Source organism: Numida meleagris, chromosome 2 (assembly GCF_002078875.1).
Source record: "Numida meleagris isolate 19003 breed g44 Domestic line chromosome 2, NumMel1.0, whole genome shotgun sequence".
In the NCBI taxonomy this organism is placed as follows: domain Eukaryota; kingdom Metazoa; phylum Chordata; class Aves; order Galliformes; family Numididae; genus Numida; species Numida meleagris.
Window position 1 is genome coordinate 104,485,797 of NC_034410.1, and position 23,111 is coordinate 104,508,907.

The 23,111-nt window shown below is 42.4% G+C and overlaps 1 protein-coding gene across 1 annotated transcript; it reads left to right on the plus strand.

The window, feature by feature from the left end:
* Nucleotides 179-22,475, plus strand: LOC110394139 (desmoglein-2-like). Its single transcript, XM_021387836.1, has 15 exons — nucleotides 179-223; nucleotides 5,811-5,846; nucleotides 6,752-6,886; nucleotides 7,571-7,729; nucleotides 7,980-8,124; nucleotides 9,373-9,533; nucleotides 10,319-10,453; nucleotides 10,600-10,785; nucleotides 11,699-11,958; nucleotides 12,793-12,935; nucleotides 13,613-13,840; nucleotides 14,855-15,085; nucleotides 16,082-16,209; nucleotides 17,308-17,664; nucleotides 19,735-22,475. Exons 1-15 carry the CDS (start codon nucleotides 179-181, stop codon nucleotides 20,698-20,700), a joined length of 3,315 nt encoding a protein of 1,104 aa, XP_021243511.1. The 3' UTR covers nucleotides 20,701-22,475.

The window sequence follows — 23,111 nt, forward strand, 5'->3', positions numbered from 1 at the left end:
CAACTCCTCCTTTCTCGGCGGGGCGGTGCCGGGCGCTACCTGCCCCCTCCCCGGCGCTCCCCGGCAGCTCTCTCCACCCACCCGCGGCTACTAGCGCGCCCCTCGCCGGGCCGCCTCCATTTCCCCTGACGGCCGCAGGAGGTGACCCCGTCCCGGGCGCGGCGCGCAGGCGGCGGCCATGTCGCGGGGCAGCGCGGAGGCGGCGCGGCTGCTGGCGCTGCTGGTGAGTCCCTGTCCGGGGCTGGGCCGCACGACAGGAGCTGTGAGGGAGGCCCGGGCGCTGCGCCGTGCCTCGGGGGTCGTGTGTGGGCGCGGGACGTGGGAAGGGCGCTTCCTGTCGAGGCGTGGCAGCCCTCGGGTTCGCTTCCTCGGAGGGAGGTGAAAGGGAGATCCGAAAGTTGGGAAAAGTAAGGAAAGGCGATGAAAACGACGTCTCTGTGTCTGGAAATGGGTGGGTTTTGTCGGGGCTCCGGGAGGAATAGGGGAATTGGTACTGCTGTTGTCTTCTTGTTTGATGTACTGTAAACTGTGTCACCTGTTGGAAGGAGTCATGCCAGGAGGGAGAATGGATCGTATGTAACGTTTACTGCAAATCTTAGAGAAAAGATATGAAACTCTCACAAATCGAAGACACGCGAGTTTTCCCCTTCCCCGTCCTCAGCCTTCAGACCTTTTGTCCTATGGAATAGCTTTCCAGGCTAGAAGCAAGTTCTGTACTGAACTGAGACCAAAGAAAGCTTGGGTTTGGTTCAGAGTGATGTTTTCTGGCTGTTTCTAGCAACTCTCCAAGAAGCTTTCCTTGATATGAGAGGGGTTACTAAGCTGCTTACTTTCCGGATCTGGTGAAATGCCTGCGAAGTTGGGCAGCCGCTGCCCAGGCAGGGCGAAGGCCAGGCCTGGCTGAGAGCAGGGAGCTGGGCAGCGCTTAGGAGGACTGCAGGGAGCTGAGCAGGGCTCCTCACTCTTGAGGTCCCAAAAGTCAGGTTGAGTGAAGACCTGTTGCCTTAAAACTTTAATGCAGGATGTAATATTCCAGCAACTAAAAGTGCCCTGCTTGGTTGGTGACAGGAGAGAGAAGCAGTGCCGGCTGCTCCCTTTGTGTGTGTGTGTTCTTGTGTGTGGTGGTTTTTAATCAAGACAAACCCATTGTTGTGGGTGAAAGTAGCTGCTTGTGCTTGACTGGAGTCACTGGTGTCAAAGGACATTCAAAGAAGGCACTGATAATTGCAAAACACAAAGAATTGACTAAAAAGCAAAATTCTCTGAAAAAAATATCATCCCAATGTACTTTCCACATTAGAAGTGTTGAGAACCACAGGTTCTTCCTTTCTTGTTTTTCCTGGAAGCATCTATTGGTTCACTGCGCTCCCTCCCTGCCTGTGGGCTACATCTATTGCATCAGCCCTGAGGAATTTATGGAGGTCCCAGCAGCTATCCCTTCTCTACCTCTGACTTTTCTTCAGGAATGCCAGGACATGCCCAGCGATGCTGCCTGTAGGGTTGGGATCAACATATGTCATGTCCAGGGCATGCACCTGGAGCCATGGCCTTGTCATACAGGCAAAGCCATCAAGAGTCATTGCACTAGTGGGTGGCCATTGTGTCTTCAAGAGAGGACATCTTAGAAAGTGTTCTGTATTTGAGTGAGAAAGGATTTAAGATTTTTTTCCTATGGATGTTTTCTTAGATTGTACCTCCTTACTATTTGATGTTAGACATTAGCCTGGATATGGTGAAGATCAGTACAGAATACTTGGAATCGCTAATGTAACGTCACCATCTGTAGCAATTTCTTCTCAGAATTCATAGGAACAAGCCCACAAAGCCACCTGTATCCTAAGCTGCATCAAAAGAAGCGTGGCCAGCAGGGCGAGGGAGGTGATCCTGCCCCTCTACTCTGCACTGGTGAGGCCTCACCTGGAGTACTCAGTAAAGAGGTGGAGTCCTCAGTACAGGAGAGACATGGACCTGTTGGAGCACATGCAAAGGAAGGCCACAAAAATGATCTAAGAGATGGAACACCCCTCCTACAAGGACAGTCTGAGAGAGTTGGGGCTGTTCAGCCTGGAGAAGAGAAGGCTCTGGGGTGGCTTGAAAGCGGCCTTTCAGGATGTAATAGGGGGTCTATAAGAAAGGTGGAAACAGACTCTTTAGCAAGGTCTGTTGTGATAGGATAAGGGGAAATGGTTTCAAACTAAAAGACAGGAGATTTAGGCTGGATTTAAGGAAAAGAAATTTACGATAAGGGCGCTGGAACAGGTTGCCCAGTGGTGGATGTGGTGGTGCCTTATCCTTGTAGGCGTCCAGGGTCAGGCTGGACCAGGCTCTGAGCAGCCTGATCTAACTGTAGGTGTTCCTGTTCATTGCAGGGGAGTCCCTTCAAACTCAGATGATTCTATGATTCTGTGAAACAAACAAATGAAGCTGCACTTCCTAGTTTCAGAAAGAGTGAGGTGTTTCAAGCAGCCTAATCTCTGTTCCCAAAAACATGCTTCTTTAAAAACAAATGAAAAGACAGTGCTCTGGTGAGATATGAAAGCAGGTGTGGAACACTTGAGATCTACGATTTTATCTGTTCAGCTAAAGAAGTGTATTAGCTCAGATGCCATACATTAGAAGTTGAATTATTACAGGAGAGTCTAGAGAAAAGCAAAAAATGTAATATAAATTCAAGAAATCCTAGTTAATCATTCTCAGAGTGAGACTAAAGAACTGGGATTGTGGGTAAGAAGGATTGTAAGTTTTCTTATATGTGAAAGGTAATTGTCATGAAGAAGGAATTGCGCTGTTCCCTAGTTACATTATCTACGTGACAAAGAGAGAGATTCAGTTTGAGGTTAAGACATCTTGGTATAGCTGTTTTGGTGTCTGTTATAGGAAACACATGCGGTGGATGTAAAGTGCAGCTATTTGATTGGGTCAAACTGTGCTTTTGAAGCAAATCTTCAATGTGTGTCTGTCTGATTCTTTGAGATTAAAACTGTCCTGGGAGATGTTTCCATCACCTCCGTGGCTGTTTTGTCCATGGTGTCAGGCTAATTCTAGTCTGAAGTAAAGCCCACAAAGCACATGTTGGCTACAGTTGTGTTCTCAGCAGCAGTGCTGCGATCTCCATCACTAGTTTTCAGAAACATGTTAAACAGATGTTAGGCAGCAGGTAGGTGTTACTCATCGTGCCCCGGGGCAGGAAGATGGACTCCGAGATAACCTCCAGTGTCCCTTCAGCCCGCTTCTCTAAGTGTGCAAGACGTCCACTTGCCAGTGGTCTCCAGCGCCAAACTGACTGGCACAACATGTGTGACAGGACCACATTTGTAAGGTTTCTAGTTTAATGGCAAAGCAGATAGGAGCACACTCCTTGCTGACACATTCTGCACCTTTACAGTATAAAATGAAGCTGTGTGTTCAAATTCTGTCTCTTCAGTCACTTGCTTCACAAGACACGAGCGCACATTTGCACAAGAGCAGCCTTGCACTCCCTATACATGTCAGTCACTCCCTCCTTTTCCCCTGCTGCCTCGCCTATTCCAGCTGCTTTCCTGCAGTATTTCATTCCATTTTTATTACTTCAGGTTTCAGATTTTCTGACTAATTTTCTGTAACAATCCAGTTGTCTTTTGCCAATGCATTCCCAGCTCCGTGTCATCAACAGATTTCATCAGTAGATGTCTGAGTTTTTGTGCTGAGACTGTGATTCACACCAAGTGACAGATGGGAGTTTTCCTACTAAGCCACTTAATAGAAGTCAGCTCTAGTATATTGAAAAAAGGAATGTCAAAGTTCAGCACAGGTAGATTATGTGACTTTTTCTGAAAAGTAATTCCTTAAAAACGTTTTTCCTAAGTTTAAAATTTCAGTGTCTTCTGCAGATTTTCAATAAAAATGCAGGATACATCCGTGTATTTCTTCCACATGTATTTTTGCATCTCATAAAGAAAATTGCCACTGTTAAATGCCTATTTTAGATCACTTTAAAATTCCTTAGGAGGTTCCCCATGGACCACAGACTATTATAGGTTAAAAAGTAAAAAAGCAAAATCATCTTTTACTTTTTTAGCAGGAAAACAGAATGCTTGAGGCTGTTTTATAAGACTTTCTAACATCTAACAGGATTTTCTCTACTTCCTTGATGTGCTCTTCTTTTAAGTTATCTCGGTCCATTGAGATATTTGCAAACTTCAGACACTTTAGTTTACACTGTGGTTCTCAGGCTTCTCATACAAGGAAACTTCCCACCTGGTGCCTCTTGACTCTGTTCATTCTTTGTCCCTTCAGTTTGTGAAAGTAAATAAGTATGTTCCAGATGACGCTTTGACAACTATTCAGCTTCCTAAAGAGTTATAGTTCCTGTTGGAAAACCTTGACTGGAAAACCAGTGTTCTCCTGTTATGCATTATCTTGCTGGTGTAATCTCATTAATCAGAAAAACAAATTTTAAAATTTCTTATGAATAATAAATAAGATTGATAATATTCCTGAGAAAAACTTGGTCTAAGGTATAAGGTTGTGCAGCCTTCACAGTGCATTAGGGAACCTCCTGCTTGCTGATTTTTGTCTTCGGGATACACACTGGGAAAATTGCTGTTTGAAAAAGTTTTGTTAAAAGTTTTGTTGTGCAAGTTGAAACCGCAGCCTGCTGCTTTTCCCAACCTTGTCCACCGCTGTGCTGCATTGTGTGAGAAAGGGAGAACTTTTTAAAACATTCTATCGTGCTACGATGTAGCAGCCAACGTAAGACAGAAGGAATGAATAGTGAGAGCCCAGTCAGCAGTTTGAAAAACAGTCAAAGAGAAAATGAAAAGTATATAACGTATTCTCAGTTGCCTGGATGAAGGGATAGAATCCTCCCTCAGGAAGCTTGCTGATACAAAGCTGGGAGGAGCGGCTGACACACCGGAAGGCTGTGCTGCTGTTCAGTGAGACCTGGGCAAGCTGGAGAGTTAAGTGGAGAGGAACCTCACAACGTTCAATAAAAGCAAGTGTAGAGTCCTGCACCTGGGGAGGAATAACCAGGTGGCCAGCAGGTTGAGCTGATCCTCGCCCTCTTCTATGCCCTGGTGAGACAACATCTGGAGTACTGTATCCAGTTCTGGGTTCCTCAGTTCAGGCAGGACAGGGAACTTCTAGAGAGTCCAACAGAGGGCCACAAAGATGATGAGGGGCATTTCCCTTATGAGGAAAGGCTGAGAGACCTGAGACTGTTCAGCCTGGAGAAGAGAAGACTGAGGGGAGAACTTACCAGTGCCTATAAATATCTAATGGACGGGAGTCAAGTGGGTGGAGTTGGGCTCCTTTCAGTGACAGGAGAAGGGGCAAGGGGCACAAACTGGAACATGGGAAGTTCCACCTGAACATGAGAAAGGACTTTACTGTGAGGATGACAGAGCACTGGCACAGGCTGCCCAGGGAGGTTGTGGAGTCTCCTTCTTCTGGAGATGTTCAGAACCTACCTGAATGCCTACCTGTACAACTTGCTGTAGGGAACCTGCTGTTGCAGGTGACTAGATGATCTCCAGAGGTCCCTCCCAAGCCCTACGATTCTGTGATTTACTGACTTAATTCAGTAGGAAATGGCCTACTTTTTCCTTAGGCCATAGGATCAATAAAAATCACCTTTGGAGCATCAAGGAATGTAAACACAGGATCTCTGATAATTTGACTGAGACTCCGGTTGCTTACAGTTAACAAGAGGCACCTAACCAAGGTGTCTGAGGGCACGCATAGCTATCCTGGGCTCTTAGTGGATGAAGAAGTGTGCTGCTAAAATGATGCTGAATTAATAATAATGGTAATCGTAACTTTCATTACAGATCTGTCTGAGTTGTGGAAATGGACTCTGCTGGAAGGTAGGAGATAATGAAAACCTGCTTTAATTTATCATTGCTTTAAAAAGGGCTGTCTGAAAAACAAGTGTCAGAGACGTGCTTTATTTCAATTGATAAGTATCTCAAGTTCTGCTATTTTCTGAAAAATGAAAGCTGTATAACGGGTAACAAAATGAAAGCACAAATGTAGGAAAAGGACCAATCCTACATTCATCAAAATGAGTGACATTCAGCTTCAAGAAACTTCAGCTAAAATGTTGCATTTGTAAATATTAACTCTCTATAAATGAAGTCAACTGCTGTGGTACGGAGAGTGCTTGTTGTGGATCTGGAAACCAGCAGAACAGGAGGAAGAAGAAGAGTGTCGGCAGGACTGAGGGGTAGCTGGGCAAGGATAGCTGAGGCAGTGAATGGGTTGCATAATGCATGTATCCTGTATTACAGAAGAAGTGGAGTATTAGTATTGATGAGACATTAAATAGTGTAATAAGGCAAAAATAGTTGTATCAATGGCAAATTTTATGCCACATCTGGTGACAAGCACTTAAATCTGCCAGAACAGGTGTATTTTCACCATACCCTGGTCTTGTGAATGTGCCTGTATATTTAAAGCTTGTGCTTTGTATGTCTGTCTTGATTGAAAGGTTAGTGTTGTTTTTCACTTCAAACAACTTCAGGAACATGTAGTTTTAAATTGTGCCTCAGAAGGCCAGTGCTGCTCCATGTTTTCAAAATTACTAACTATTAAATGAGTGTATACCCTCCTTGGAAGAAAGTAAATAGTAAGATCAGCATGTGGTTTTGTGCAAGCAGAATGCCCAGGTTACAGCCTAAGCTATTCAGAAGTCTGGACTAGCACAGCAATAGAGCACTTATCTTAAGTGGCTAGATGTTATGCTGACATTCAGCCTTGTTTTTTTTCACAGATTTACAATCGAAGTGGCAAGAGTGGCACATTATCTCATCCCAACAGCCTTGTCAGACAGAAGAGAGAATGGACAGTCCCTCCTGCTTTCATACGGGAAGAGGAAGACAATTCCTATAGGAATCCAATTGCTAGAGTAAGCCCTGAAAAGATATAAATACAGAATACACGTAGAGATGAAAATATAGAGATATGGCTGCCCTAACCGCAGACACAGATGTTTCTTTAATTTTAATGAACTACTGAATACTATCAGAAGATTGGCACATTTCCTTCTGTTTCCTTCTTAAGATGAGTTACTCTTGAAGTCTGATTTGGCTGATTCTCTCATCTTTTCCCAGTCAACAATTTTCGTAATACTTTTAGAAATGCAGTATTCTTGAATTTTTTTCACTCTACCGCCCAACCACAGTTATTCAGCTTTTGTTCAGGTTGGCTAGCATCTCCCAAAGCTACTGGTAGTGATTGGACAGAAAGGTGCACGTGAAGCAGTCAGGCTCTTCCTTGCACTTTCCTGCTATCCAGCTGTCTTTGTCCAAGTAGTTGGAGTTTTCTTCTCCCACAGACCTCTCTGTTCTGTGGTTCCCAGCTGTTGCACTGTCTGTCACATTCCTAATCTCCCTTGGTCTAGATCTTCAAAGAGACCACGTAACTTTTTCTTCCGCTGTCATCTCAACACCTACACGTTGAAAAGAATGTAGGAAAACTGTATTTAATACTAATTTTTGTTTGTTCATTACGAAAATAGCCAAAAAGATTTTGTGTTTTTAAATGTGGTTTTATTTACCAATTGCTATTTACTCTACTATGATCCTCCTAGATACATTCTGATTTTGAAGACAAGGGGATAGTGGTAACTTACACTTTATCTGGGCAAGGAGTTACAGAACCCCCTTATGGACTATTTGTTATCAATGGAAAGACTGGATACTTGAACGTAACAGGAAGGGTTGACAGAGAAAAGACTCCAGTGCTGTTTGTAAGTTGAATAGTAACTTTTCCCTTACAAGTGCTCTTCTTTCCTTTTTTTTAAAAATTTATTATTCCAATTAGTTCTAATGTTTCTGGACATCTTTTGTATGTGTGTGTATGTGTATATATACATATATGTAACTGCTAATATTTTTATATATAATACATGTTTCTATATATTTATATTTTGTGTATGTATGCACATATATGTATTACAGTCACTCTTTTTCTTACTGTTTCTGTCTGTATCATTTCAGTTGCGAGGTCATGCTCTAGATAGGAACGGAGCAAAACTGGAAGAGCCAATAGACCTCCCAGTTAGAGTTCTAGATATAAATGACAATCCTCCAGTGTTTTCACATGAAGTTTTTGTTGGTTCAGTTGAAGAATTAAGTGAAACAGGTAACATTTTATATTTTTGTAATGTACCTTTTCTGAATGCGTTCAAGGACAGAAGTGAATATAGTAATTGCAGCAGTGTATCTGTAGTAAAAACAATGCATTGTCTTGCTTGTGTAGGGCAGGTTATCCAAGGTTGAATGCATGTTTTTATTCAGGGCTGAGCTGTGCGGTGTGATGAAGGGAAAATATGCACATAAAGGCAACAGAGAACAAGACTTCCTCCTATGCCAACTTTGTTTTTGATTCAAAGCTGCCACTAAGCCAGGGACTGGAGTCTTTAAGTAGACACTGCATGGGGAATTCCATCCATCTTCTGGGCTAGCGATTCCAGCCTATTTTGGAGGTATTCAACTCTGCTGTGTTAAAGAAAAGCTCTCCTTTATTTAGTAATCTGGAGAAGCACTTTGATGTTAAGAGTATATGACCATGGCCCAAACCTCAGAGAGGAAGTTATTGGCAATTTTCCTATTAATAACAGTAAACATAGGAACAGATCTCAGAGCAATAGACTATTTCCCAGAGTAAAATATCCTAATAAATATCTGATATGTCCATTTCAATGCCATGGTAATCTGAAGATAGGAATTACTGACCATCCATTTATGTGAGGTATTGAGTTCCCCCAGCTGCCTTTCAAGTCAGTAGCAGCCAACTGGTAACTGTCTCTCTACCTGAAATCCAGCTGATGCTCAAACCCAAGTAATGGTGCTGGACACTGAGGTTGGCCCTTTTCAAGTACAATATCCTGTGTCATGCATATAAGGGGCCTGCAGCATGGAGGCCACCATTTATTTTAAATTAAGTTATTGGAGGGCATCTGTCAGTAAAGAGCAGTAGTTTTATTGATGTTCATGGACAAAAGTTGGTTCTGCTTCCTTTTGAATGATGTATGAGGGAAATGCAATCTGCTATTTTAAAAGTTTCCCTGTTCTTTATACAGTATCTAAAGTTCTCTGTCAGAATTCTTGTGAGAGTTCAACTCATTGAATAGTTCTGATGAGTTGAATTCTACGTCCTTCAGATGTGTGTTGATAGTGTTGTTGTGTTTGTGAGGGGATATGCTTTTAACATATATTGGATTTCAAGAACACTTCTTCAGCTCTATTAAGTAAGCAAAGGTAGGGGCATTAGAAAATTGTGCAGTGCATCTGGCAGCACTCTCTTACCTGTGACATTACAGTAAAAATACTTGCTAGTGCATGGCAGCATAACCAAGTATTGTATTTTGTTTGTTTGTTTGTTTTCCAGGTACAATTGTAATGAGGTTAAATGCAACAGATGCAGATGAACCAGGCAACCTGAATTCCAAAATTGCTTTCAAGATCATTTCCCAAAGTCCTAGTTCTGCGTTCAGGATGAATAAAGATACTGGCGAGGTTCAAGTAGCAACAATAAACCTTGACAGAGAGGTAAAAAAAAAAAAAAAAGAAAAGAAACAGTATCAGTTGATAGCATTCTTCTGGTTCCTGTTGTCACTTCTCACCTTCCTTGTCCCACTTGGGTTAAAGGACCATTCCTTGTCTGTCTGATGTATGTTTTCCAGAGCTTTTGGGAGGGGATGAGGTAAAGCTCCTTCTTGTCACGACTCAGTTGGTGGCTGCTGTTTCCTGTCCCTTTTGTGCAGCTGGCAGCAGTTACATGACACGAGGAGTCATTCCTTTGCTGGTGAGCCTGCGGAAAGAACACATAGATCACCACCTGCAAAGCTGCTGGTTGAATCTGAACTTTTGTAGCCCTGCAAATCAGGACACAAAGGATAAGGAATGGTGCTGCTGTGAAAGCGTTGAAAGCCAGATATTGTCAGCAACTTTCCTTATGCTTGCATGTATTTTCACTGGCCAGCAGATGGTGATCTTTATATTAGCTCTCTGCAGCTGTGGACACCATCCCTGCATCTAGCTCTGCCTTAATGTGCAGGTACCACTGTGTCCTATTCATGAATTTTTCCATTCTCCATTTGAGCACGGTCTAACTCTCTGGGAGGAAAATGCGAAACTCCCAAACCCTTTTCTAAGGCTTAGCTCTACTCCAGAAGAAAGAACTGTGTATAAGATTTAATAGTAGAGAGAAGATGAGTTTTAATTGGTCACTGCTTGCTTGAGTGATTTTGCCAAAATAAGGCGCAGATAATGCAGCAAGGCAACAAAAATTTAGACTAATTTAAGCACTTCTTTCTTTTTTTTAATTATGACAGACACAAAGTAGCTATTCATTGGTGGTGGAAGGGAAAGACCGTGGTGGTGCAGCAGATGGGAATAGTGCAACATGCTCTTTAGAAATCAAGATTTTGGATGTCAATGACAACGTGCCTGTGCTTGAAAGTCATGCAGTAAGTACATTTACTGTGATATTTGGTGTGTTTGTACGCCTGCAGGTATCTCACTGCTGTAGGAAACCTTATGCAGACTTTCTTGTACTGATGAAATGGGGTAAATCAGGACACCTTTGTAAATTTAAATCTTTTTATCTTTGCAGTTTGAAGGAAGCGTTGAAGAAAACAAAGCAAATGTGGAAATTATGCGAATAAAAGTATTTGACAAAGATGAAGAGTTTTCTGATAATTGGTTGGCAAACTTTTCATTTGTTTCTGGTAATGAAGGAGGCTATTTTCGTATAGTAACAGATACTAGGACAAATGAAGGAATTTTGACTCTTGTGAAGGTTAGTATATTCTTTGGAATCTTTAAACATTAGAGTAATTGATTCCCTTTAGTAGAGATTGACATACAAATTATTTGTAGTCGGTAAATAAACTACAAATGTACGTGGTGGATACTCTTCTGCTATATTTTCTGGTGGTGTATTCAGTAACTCTGTACACAATAATAATTTTGTCCGCCACATTCTGTGTGGTGGCAGTATGTATCCAGTGGAACAGAAATCCCCAGATCTTCCTTGTTGTTGGGCAGCAGTGCCAGTAGCACACATGCGGTAACCTTTCCCACTTTTTTGCTCTCCTTGCTTGCCTCAGTTTATTTATTTCCCATAGCCACAGATAACTGCAGGCAGCACCTAGTCCATGAGCCATGGCTACAGACTATTTATTTTGTGGATTTCCATGGAGCCCTTTCACTCCTCTTTAGTGACAGCAGATGAAGATGCATAGTACGCTAAGTTTTATTTTTAATTCTGGTCTGGTTTCCTTATCTGACACCTGAAAATTATTAGAAATAAAATAATAATAGTTTATACATATATATGTGTGCATGTGTGTATAAGCATAACTAAGTAACCAAATATAAAAAAAAAAAGAAAAATTGGAAGAGCAGAGTAATTTTGTTTCACTGAAGGCAAATACAAAATATATGTTTAGGACTTGTTGCGCATACCTTAAAGTAGTTTAATATTGTAAAGTCATAACTATGGTGCCATTCATGAAAAACAAGGAGTTATCTTCTTTATGTACTCTTGAAGAAGTGTTTTGAATTGAGAGTAACATGCTGAACAACAGTTCTTTCCACTGTAGCATCCTCCACCAGCATTATTTAAATATTAAACGTCTGGATGTTGTCTCGATATCAAATACCATTAAATTCTGAGGGATTTCTTGTTGTTGTTTTTTTGATTGCTCCAGGCGCTGAATTATGAAGAAATGCAAAGCCTAAATCTGGGCATCGTTGTTACAAACAAAGCAGAATTCCACAAGTCCATTAAGAGCAGTTATAAAGCACAAACAATTCCAATCAAAATTCATGTGATTGATGTGCGGGAGGGCCCTGTATTCCCCGGTGGCACAAAAATTATTGAAGCAAGTGAGAGCGTGCGAGTACACCAGGTCATTGGGCAGTATCAAGCCATTGATGAAGACACTGGAAAAGCAGCGGTGCGCATTAGGTAAGAATCTTTTTGTAACCCCCATAACCGAGTATGTCAGAAACTACATCATAGTGTAAAAACGTGTGTGTTGACCTGAAATAATTTCAAAGGCAACCTGTTCTCTCCTACGCATAATTCACTACTAAAAGAACACCGTTACTATCAATATTCTATTATGCAGAAAATGACTGACTTGAAAATCCTATTTATTTTCTCATAAATGATGAGTGCTTGTGCTGAAATTGTCTGTACTTAAATGCAGAAACATCAGGAAGGAGCATACAGAAACACGCAGAAATTGGACAAAAAGGATGTTAGGGTAGATAAGCCTGCATATGCATTCATGTGGCTTTTTTTAGCTTTTGAATTGTAGCTCATCAGCTAAAACATTGTTTGCCTACCACTGTGGTGGCATTTAGAAGTGGTGTGAACTGACAGAGGTACAAACCTAATCCTGGGTCCCTTTCTCCATGCCTGTAGTGCAGCCTTTCCAGGGGGCTACTGCTCACTCATGGCTGGGAGCAGGGTCAGGGGAAGGGGAGCCTTGTGGCCAGCAGCACACTGCCTCTCGAGTGGAACAAGCATTCTTGTTTCACTCAGTAACACTGCCACATCTATGTCCTGGCTGCCTTGAGGAGGAAAAGCAGTTTTGAACATCCAGGGTAGGTTTATAATCTAAGGTTAATAGTTGAAAGCAATTACAGTGGCAGGAGCATCAGACTCCAGCCTAGTGTTTGGTCACTGCACTAACGAAGAGTAGGTGTAGTGTGAAGCTGCTTTTTCTTCTGGTCGTTGTTTTGATCTTTATAAATGTGTGATATTTTTATTTTTTTTAAATCTGATTTTAATCAGATACATCAAAGGAAGAGACCCAGCAAACTGGATCACAATAAATTCAAATACAGCTGAAATCCAACTTGCCAAAAACCTCGACTACGAATCAGCTTATGTAGTAAATGGCACCTACACTTTTACCATATTGGGTGTAACTACTGGTAAGTTTAGAGAATTCTGTTTTTGCACTACCGGATCAGATGCTTTTGTTAATTTCCTGGTTTTTTTAGGACTTAGTTTGTATTTCTGTAGGTACAGTTGGTTTAACTGTCTTCATCTGGTCCCTATCTTCAACTGCCTGAAAGTTAGGTGCCCAGAACAGTTTCCCATAGGCTCTGTATTTGGAGGAGAGACAAAGGCAACTCTATGAAATGAGACAAACCTTGCACTGGGTTCCCAGGATGCCTGTTTCTCTTTGACTGTATGTAGATGAACTTTTAAAACAAGTTTTGTGAAGACCTGGCTCAATAGGAAAATCCCTTGTCAGGGTGGAAATTGTCAGGATCTCACTACAATAATCAGCAGATCTTGAAGTCCTAAATTTTCTGGAAAGCTAAGTTGGAAAGAGTCTCTGAACTTCTTGTGTATCTAGGTAGAATTCTTTATAACCTGCTTGTTACTGTGTAACTATGCACAAGAAATACATTTTTTACATTAAGGTGGTAAAACAACTTGCCTTCAGAAGAGCTTTGTCAACATGCATTACGAATGAAACATTGCTCCCATAAACTTATTTCAGAAGTGTTTGTGTTTTGGAAAACATTAAGTTTTTTATTTTAAGACAAAATTTCTGTACTTGTCAAATATTGATACAGTTTTTCATATTTTGTAATTTTAGATCTTCCCACAAAAACAGTCACTGGCACCGTCGTTATTCAAGTTAAAGATGAGAATGATAACTGCCCAATTATTGAGAACCCTATACGGACTGTGTGTTCAGATGCAAGGTTCGTTGATGTTACAGCTAGTGATATGGATGGTCACCCAAACAGTGCTCCCTTCAGCTTTTCTGTCATTGATGAGCCAGAAGGGACAGCAAACAAGTGGAGAATCACATCCCAAAATGGTAAGAACTTTCAGTTCTTTGGAGTTCTACAGGAGTGTTGTACTTTGCTAATTCCAATAAAACTGACAGCTTGACTGATCCAGACAAAAAAAAAAAAGAACGCATACATGAAATCACATGTGAGGACATGTTGATTGTGTTCTGATCCCTTCTCTCTAACAGCTATAAAAATAGTCATGTTCTGGGGCCTGTTGCCTTCCCTCAACTGGGCCATTTTAATCTAGCTTGATGAGCCAGCCATATGTAGATCATAAATGATTTTAATGGATATTTCAAAACTAGATTCGGATTTTCTTCTTACATTCCCATTTATATAAACCTGGGAAACACTTGAAGGAAATGCTTCAGGTAGATTGAAGGCACCAGAAAATATTTTTTCTTCTCAGATTGAGTCTTGTCATCCGTAATCCTACAACGTAACACTGCAAAGCAATCATCATAGTCCTAATCACAGTTTAGGACTGAAAAGGAATCTTACCTTTCCTCACCCTGCTTGTAGCCAGACGAGCAGCAATTATAGAGATCACAGCTTTTCAAAATAGGATGGTATTCACCTTCCTCATTTGGGATCTTATGGGCACCTCTTGCCCAGTCCTGTCCTAGACATGGCATGGCCACATAGCTTTCCAGTGGCTTACAGCAAATTAATCTCCTAAAGACAGAAATTGATTCTTGTGAATTCAGCCTTTAGCTGACCAGATGAAGTGAAGGTTAGAGCACTGTAAGCATTCAGGCTCTCTTATGTGATGGTCTCTGCTGGTGCAAAGCTCTTCTGTGATTATCTGAGACTTCAAGAGAGCACAGCTGATTTGTTACCAGCATAAATTACCTGATTAAGAAAAAAAGCACATGTGCTGCAGCAGGTATGAATTTAAGTTAGTTGCATTGACTGGTCCTAACTGGAGGGAGTTTGTTGGGAGTTTGAGCAGGTTTACAGGAGTTCACTTTTTGTTCACTCGTTTCTTGTTTGTTTGTTTTTTTCCCTTTTTCTTTAACCCCACCTTTCTACCTTAGCCACCAGTGTACGGTTGGTTCCCCAGGAGCTGAAGGCAGGCAGTGCTGAAGTTCCTCTGTTAATACGGGATTTCCAAGGGTTCAGCTGTGCTCAGCCACAGTCCCTGCAATTGTCTGTTTGTACGTGTACTGCTGACGGTGGATGCAAAGATAGAGTTACTGGTGGCGGGACAGCGGGTCTGGGACCAGCGGCGGTTGCACTAATCATCTTGGCGTTCTTGCTTCTGCTGCGTAAGTAATCGTTTCATGTTATATCAGAAGCACTATGAATACGGTCCACAAAGCGACAGGGAATAAGCTGTTCTGCTCCCAGGTTTTATCATCTTGATGTACTTTGTGTAAACTCCTAGGCTGTGTGCAGTCATGGCAAATCTCCAGTCAGTTTTGGTAACATCAGCGTTATACGTTCAGAAGCTATGCATTTTGAAATTAATATGTACAACTTGTAATATTAGTTTATGATGCTATAAATAATAGGTGGTGAAGCACCAAGGAATCCTTTTAGCATGTCCCACGCTTCCCTGTGTGAGCCCTAGCTCTTCCCACTCAAACCACAGCAGTCTCTCAGTGCTCTTTTCCCTAATTACAGACTCAGGTCTCATTCCTTAATCCAAGCAGCACATGATGTGAGATATCATCTTGGTAAGACAAGGCAGAAGCTCAAAAAAAAGAAATACTTGCTGTCAGGGTGTGGCCATATATACTAGTGCTGCATTTGAAAGGGCAGTAATTCATTGTTTGTAGTAGTACACTAGCTATGACAAAACAAAGTTAATTCCACAGAAGTATTTTTTCCTCCTGCAACTGAATTGTTTTGAGCTCCCCGGTTAACGCTGTAAATGTGACCACTCGTGGGAGTGGTCATGTGTGATCCATATGGAGGTGTTAGTAAGGGGACAGGAGATGGAAATGCTGAGGTTGTACAGTGTACAGTTTTGTGGCTGGTTTTGCTATATGAGATCTTCAGTAGCAGTATAGATAAATACATGCACAATCATCTGCAGGAGTGACAGGTTCATTGCCAGTTTACTGTATAGAAAGCCACCCCTGCATGTGTTTCCAGGAAATACCTGGAACTTTGGGGGACTTGGCTGTGGTCCTTATCTGTTCGCACGATGTTCATGAACTCGTTAAAGATACATTTCTGGCCAGACTTCAGTATTGGCTGTTAACATGCTTTGACCCTAATCATCCCATCACTAATGACAAACTTCTGTTTCCCTGCAGTTATTCCACTATTACTGCTGTTGTGTCCGTGTGGCTTGGGAGCGAAAAAGGGGTTTGCTGCAATACCGGACTGTAGCGAAGAGATGTTGCGTAAGTGGAACAGTGAAGGAGCAGCTCCGGAGGAGAAGGCAGGTTTTCCCTAATAGCGTTTTTCTTTGATTTCCATCCAAGTGCTCAGTTTTGCACTCGTCTCTTTCACATAATGGGCTGATGTTTCAAACCTGCACAGCAGATTTTAGCCACACATGAATATTAATTAAAGTTAACCCTGTCAAGCTCAGTGAAGGATGCATGGAAGGGAAATACCAACAGCAGCTCTAGAAACACCAACCATAGTGTTAAAATCCCAAAGTAAAGGCAAAGGAATCAAGCACATGCTGATAGCATCTGATTAGAAGATAAAGTGTGGGAAAAGCATCTGTGCTATTTGCATCTGCAAGCCTGGAATGTTCACTGCCTGTTTGGGAGTGTACAGTAAACCAGTGAAAGAACAGGTTATAAAGCTTAACTTCCCATCACCAGTTCAGAATTTCAGGTTGCATTTTAAATCACTTTCTTGTGTGTTTATCTTCTTAAACAAAGCAATATTAAAATTAATATGATTTTAATATTATTACAAATGTTTTAAAAAGACAGAAAGAACATCAAATATGCAGAGGGAATGCAACAGAGAGAGCAGTGAATGCTACAGATGTTTCCTTTTGCTTGTTGTCGTACACAACCCAAAAAAAGGGTATGATGCTAGCCTGTTTTTGCATGATAATAAGAAGAAAGAGAAAAAGCTTGGATTCTGGGGCCAATGCTCACACCAAATTCTTGATGAAAGACTGTGAACTTGACAAGGAAGCCAAGAAAAGAAGAAAGGGCCAGGTAGCACTGCAGGGGCAGCAAGCAGTACATGCTCCCCCACAGCTGGAAAGCTGAGCACACTGGAGTTTCACAAGTCTTTTTCTTATTTTTTTTTCCCCTCTTTCATTCTCAGCCCTTTGAGTTTTAAGAACAAAGACCTATAGAAACACTTCTGTGATCCTTCTTGGGAACACAGTCATGGAAGCTACACCCTCTTCCACGAAGCTCTTTACTCTGCAGCAACATGATTAAGTACAAATTCGAACATGTCCTAAGTCAGCACCCTCCCAGGTCCCACCCAGCCCAGCTGCTGGTTTGGTGAGCTCCATGTGCTAGACAGCTTTCATGTCACATCCTCATATGTGTTGTTCTTGCAGTTGATGCAAAGTGTTGTGCTACCCACTGCACTGGGGAACTTGAAAGGAGCAGCTGGCGGAGCAGCAGCAGTAACAGCAGCAGCAGCAGCAGCAGGAATGAGTGCAGAGGAAGCTGCTGCAGCAGGAAGCAGTTCTGCCTCTAACGTAAGAGGGCAGAGCATCACGATTACCAGGGAAGGATGGGAAGAGCAAAGACATCTCCTTTCTGGTGCTGATTACCATTCCAGAGCCATGGCAACTGTAGAGGCTGAGGGCATGGTAGCTGGAGAAGGCAACATGGCGGTGACTGGAAAAGGTGTGGCGATGGGATCTGCAGGAGCCATGAATGAAGAATTTTTGAGAGAATACTTCACTGACGTAAGCATATGACCTGAGAATAACAGTATATTGAGATTTATGCTTAGCATTGTGGAATGCTTTTTATGTTATTACAAACACGAATAGATTGTCTATATGTAAACAATCCCAATAACGGTCAGTGGTGTGTGCAAGTGGGTGGGTTGTTACGGACTTTTGAGTTAGGCTCGCGTGTGGGATGTAGACCTTGACAATGCTAAGTTTTGTAGCATCTTTGGGTTTTCACAAGATCCCCAGTGACCAGAACCTTCTCAGCGTTTGGGATCCAGAATATTTGTCAGTGACCAAGGAGCCTGATCCAGGAAGAAGCCGTGAGGAAGATGACGTGATATAAACGTTGGGGACTTGAGCATATTAACTGTGTAGGGAGGCACTGATGACTCTTGATGAGTCACGGCTACAAACCTTTCACAGAGCAAGTTTTTGAAAGATAAGCCATAGATGTCAAATGGTAGAGGGCGGGTCTGCATTTTAAAAATAGCTGATGAAGTGGTGCTGGATTTGTCTGGTTGTGCAGTAGTTTGGGTGAAAGGCAATTCACCAGAAGCATATCAGGCATATGTTGCAATCCTTTTTCTGAATTATTTTTTTGTGACCTAACCACTGAACAATAAGATAATCCTATTCATTGCAACTATTCCTCTTTGTATAACACCCATTATTAGTTCTTAGGCTGGTGAGCTACTTACAGGGAAAGGCTCCACTTCTATCTAGCAGGGAGTGTAGAGATCGTCCTTCACCTCTACAAATTAAACATCTTCAATCTCTACAGCTGGCTGACGATGGGGCTGGGCAGGGGAGTAGCTGTGCAGGTTTGAGTCACCTCAGGCTAGGGATGGATTTCTGCATCTCCTTTGTGTTCCAAATACTGATCTAGGTGAACAGACACAACAGTAGCAATTCTGCTTTCCTTCTGCTCTTTTTGCTTCTGAATGTTAGGACATTCTGAGCATAGCTGCCTGCGAAGTCTTGCAGGAGGTGCTTAGTAAATGTTATACAACTAGAGGCCAGTGAGTTAGTTAAGATTATAGTCATTTGGGTGGCTAAAGTACCTCAGATACAGAATTAAAAATGAAAGAGAAAAGGGTAAATAGCAAACTGGACAAATATCTGAACCAATTAGTTCCAGGTGTGCGCTGATTTCTGTAGAAGCATCTTAGATCATGTGTCTGCTCCCAGGATCAAATGCAGATAAACATACATAATCAGTTTGGATCTGGATATATACCACATTTACACAGATGCCTGAGCTAATATGCACTACAGAACTTCAAATGTGGCAGAAGTGGTTCTGAGCATGGGCCAGCAACCGTATTAGTAAAGCTGGTTCAGCAGGCCCAGAGGATTTGGCCACCTTCACTCCTGCAACTGGAGCCACTGCAAGAACATACAAAGATTTGTGCCAGCATCAGCAGCAACCCAGCTGCAGATGCTGCCTTCAGACTGAGCTCGCCCTGGAAATGATACAGTCAGAACTTGTGAATTCTCCTTGTTCCAAAGTGATCTGGGTAGAGGCAGTGTGTATGCTGGAGTATGTTCCCATACATACCAAACTGTGTAACTCAGTAATTTGTTTGCTCTTTGGCTCCTTGGGTGTGATCCTGCAGGCTACAGAAGTGAAAGGAGCCATGGCAGGTGATGACATGTCAGCCTGTTCTCATGAAATGTGCTCTTAAATGTTAGGATACTCTCAGGCATGGCACTAGCACTCTCCTACAAAGACCTAGTTACAGGTGAGATTCATTCACTGAACCAAAGTGCGAGTAAACTCTCTGTGAGGAAGGAGCAGTATCATAAATGGTTATCTGGGAGGAATAGCAACAGATGGTGATATACCTGAGGCTTTCCATTTAATTCCAAAGTACTGTTTTTCTTCTCATCACTGTCCAGCTCAGACTAACTTCAAAAAAGCAAAAAGCAGTTCTAGGCACTGCTCTGGGTTGGGTGACAGCTGCTGTTATTATAATCCCCTTGACCAAGCATTCCTGATTTTTTTTTTTTTTTTTCAAGGTTACTGTGTCTAGAAGTGCTGTTAATGAACTTTTGCTTGCTTTTGCTTCCCATCTTTAGAAAGCTGTGTCTTTTGCGGAAGAAGATAACGCCCAAGCTGCAAGGGACTGTCTCCTGGTTTACTCTCAGGGGGAGTCAGGCTCCCCCCACGGCTCCATCGGCTGCTGCAGCTTTATTGAGGGTGACCTCGACGACCGCTTTCTTGATGATTTAGGAGACAAATTTAAGACTCTGGCAGAAATATGCATAGGCAGACGCATCGACATGAAAGACACTAGCTCCAAGAATGAATCCAGTTTTGGTGTTAATGAGCAAAAGGCTTTCAGCTCCAAACAAGCCTCTGCCTCAAGTGGCTACTTCTCACCCACCCCATCAGCGCAGGCAGGAGGTGGTGTGGGATCGGAGGCTGTGTCGCAGGAGGTGATCTTGGAGACAACCTCCTCATCGCAATCTGGGCAGCATGGTGCCCGGACCCTAGCCACACCCTTCACGGAGACCAATGTCACCGTGACGGAAACGTCCTATTCTGCAGGGGGCCCTGGCCACTCAGCTGCCAACTTTTTAGATCCCCAGTTTAAGGAGAACATAGTGGTGACAGAGAGGGTGCTGGCCCCTGCCTCGAGCTTGAGGGGAATGGTGGAAGTCCCCAACCTGCCCTCTGGAAGCAACATGGTGGTTACAGAAAGGATGATGACATCAGAGGGCCCTGGGGTAGGAACCATGGCAGTTCAGGACCTCCCTGACTCAAAGTATGTGGTGGTGAGGGAGCGGGAGAGGGTGCTCGTGCCCAGCACTGAGCAGGGCTCACTGAGCTTTCCCACCTTGTCTGAGGGGCAGAGCATGGTGGTGAATGAGAATGCCCTCACAGCCTTGGCAGGGCCTGGTAGAGCCGAGCAGGTGCTGATCACAGACTCCCTGCTGAGCCAGGCAGGCTCTGCCATGGAGGGGGCAACTCCTGCCAGCTCCACGCTGAGCAAGTCCTCCAGAGTCACCAAGTACAGCACTGTGCAGTACAGCCGCTCCTAGTCTTGGCACCTTAACTGCTGCATGCAGCTTTCTGCAGGCTTTGTATTGAGACCTGGATTTCTTAGTGCCTTAAAAATGATACTGACTTGCACATGGTGTCTTCTTCAATAAGGACTGCGGCCAAGAAGCTAGCAAAGAAATCTGCGATTATTATAAAACACTGACGATGTTTTTGAAGTGGAACAATGAAAGATATATATCTTGTTTGCTATTTTTGTAACTATTTTGCTATGTATTTGCTGTTTTTACTATTGTGTTAGTGTAATAACACCATGTAACTACAGCTGCATAATTATGGGAAAGCAGAAGACTTCTAAAATCTAGTGATTGATAGCAAAGCACAAGTTAGGTTTCTGAGCTGCCGTTGAGTCTGTCTGCTGAACCCTCCTCCCCACCTCCCAAAGGGGCATCAGTCTCACCACATCTTCTGTCTGTTGCCTTGTGGGTCAGAGCAGCTCCCTTAAACTGCAGCAGAATTCACTCCAGTGAATTCATTGGAAACCTCTCTTTCCTGAGAAGAGTTGCCAAAGTCCTCTAGGCAGTGGTGTGTTGATCTCCTAGAGGGTTGGCACAATTTCAGGTTATCAGCACCTGTACATTAAGCAATCAGTACTTGTTCTCTTTAACCTCTGTGCTATTATACAAGTAGCAAAAAGAGCTCAGAACTGCTTTTTTTCTGTGGGTTTTTTGTTGATTTTTTTTTTTGTTGTTGTTTTAGTACTTCAGTGTAAAATTTCCATTACTTGGCATAGTTGTAGACTGACTTGGGAAAATAAGCATTTGCATCATAAAGATTTTTCACTGACTCTTAATTGGTCATTTAATAATGCATGAGAAACAGCCAGAACTTCAGCTTTAGAGACAGAGATCCAATCAATGGCTTCTGCTAGCAGAGTTTATGGCCCTTAGGAATCTGCTGGATCTGATTTATAAGTGCAGTTAATTGATTTTATTTCTATCCGTGAGTTCACGGATACAAGTAGAGTAATGAGGCCCAGTGCATGTTTTTGCAGTTGTGATGATTCCAGCCTCAGAACTGCGGTGGCCTCTGCAGTGCTGTGTAATGGCAGCTGTCATTAGCTCTAACTGGAAAATAGAAAAGCTTCCTGTAATTTTGCAACACTCGATGTCATTTTCTATTAAGTCTGTGTGGTTAGAGTACTGTACTGTTTGGCACTATGTATATATGCACATGTAAGTATTTATTTGTATGCAGTTTGAAACATTTTAAAGTGACTTTTATAGAAAAAAAAAAAGCACCAAAACCTGTCACACACTATTTATGTTTTATCAGAGTAGAAATGTATCAGATTAAACATTAGCACTGTGTGCCTCGTAACTGTAAAATCAGTGAGGTCATCATGTGGCAGTGCAAAGCCCATGGACCTGCAGAGCTTTCTGGTTGTCTCCATCTCTGCTGGAGTTTTCACGTCTCTGTAGGTTATGTCTTCCACTGTATTTTATTTGAGGGTTAAGGTAAAAGGAAGTTCAGACACATTAACGTAAGAAGTACGAACCGTGGCTGCGCTCATCGCGGTATGCATAAGTATGTTACAGTGGAGGATCAAGCAACTTGATGCACTTGCTTGGACCTGTTGTTTATTTATCCCTTAAACTTCATTTTTAAAGTACACATCTCTAGTTTTAAGCAAGCAAGCAGTTTTAAGTGGTAACCAGGTTTTTCTCTTGCAGTTAGAGGGAGTGAACTTACCTCTGATTTTTTAATGGAGAGCTTCTGTATTTTTATGCAATGTGAAATAAAGAACTCAACCGCACTTGTTCTATTCTTCATTCACTATTAAGACAACTACCTAGATGTAAGCAAGGACCTTTCCACTGGAAATACAACGGGTGGGTATAACTAGGTTTGGGATTTTCCAAATAGCTCGAATATCTTAAAGATATAATAATAGTTTCTTTCCTGCTAACTTACAAATTCTGAAGCGGGGGGAGGGAGGAAGCCAAACATTAATTCTGCCTGCTGCTTAAAAGCACTGAATTCTTTAAGTAAGACTTGCAAGCAAGATAAGAGCAGCCCCTACACAGATTTACTGGGCTTTTGAGTCATACTCTTCAAATTGATTTACACCTCCGGAGCACATGACATGCCAAAAGGTACTGACTGTTTTATAGCTGTTAAAACAGGCCCAGAAGGGGCTGTAACAGTCAGGAACATGTAGTGGAAATTCCAACTTCACAAAGTATTGTTTATTTTCAACTTCACTGGCTCAGTAATCTCCAGAGATGTGCTAGTGTTGCAACAAATCCATTAGAGTAGATTCATTGACTCCTGTGGCAAAAGATTACCGGTCAAAAGGAAAAACAAGTTTGTTACTAATAGTTAATTTTGCACGTTATGTTGGGGTTAGGTGGAAGCATTCTTCTAAGAGCTTTTCACTTGTTTAGACTTC

Excerpts from the sequence above, each read along its gene's own strand:
- LOC110394139 (XM_021387836.1), top strand. The coding sequence starts at position 179 with ATGTCGCGGGGCAGCGCGGAGGCGGCGCGGCTGCTGGCGCTGCTG. Across the intron at positions 5,847-6,751 it reads GAAATGGACTCTGCTGGAAG|ATTTACAATCGAAGTGGCAA; the intron begins GTAGGAGATAAT and ends TTTTTTTCACAG. Across the intron at positions 10,786-11,698 it reads GAATTTTGACTCTTGTGAAG|GCGCTGAATTATGAAGAAAT; the intron begins GTTAGTATATTC and ends TGATTGCTCCAG.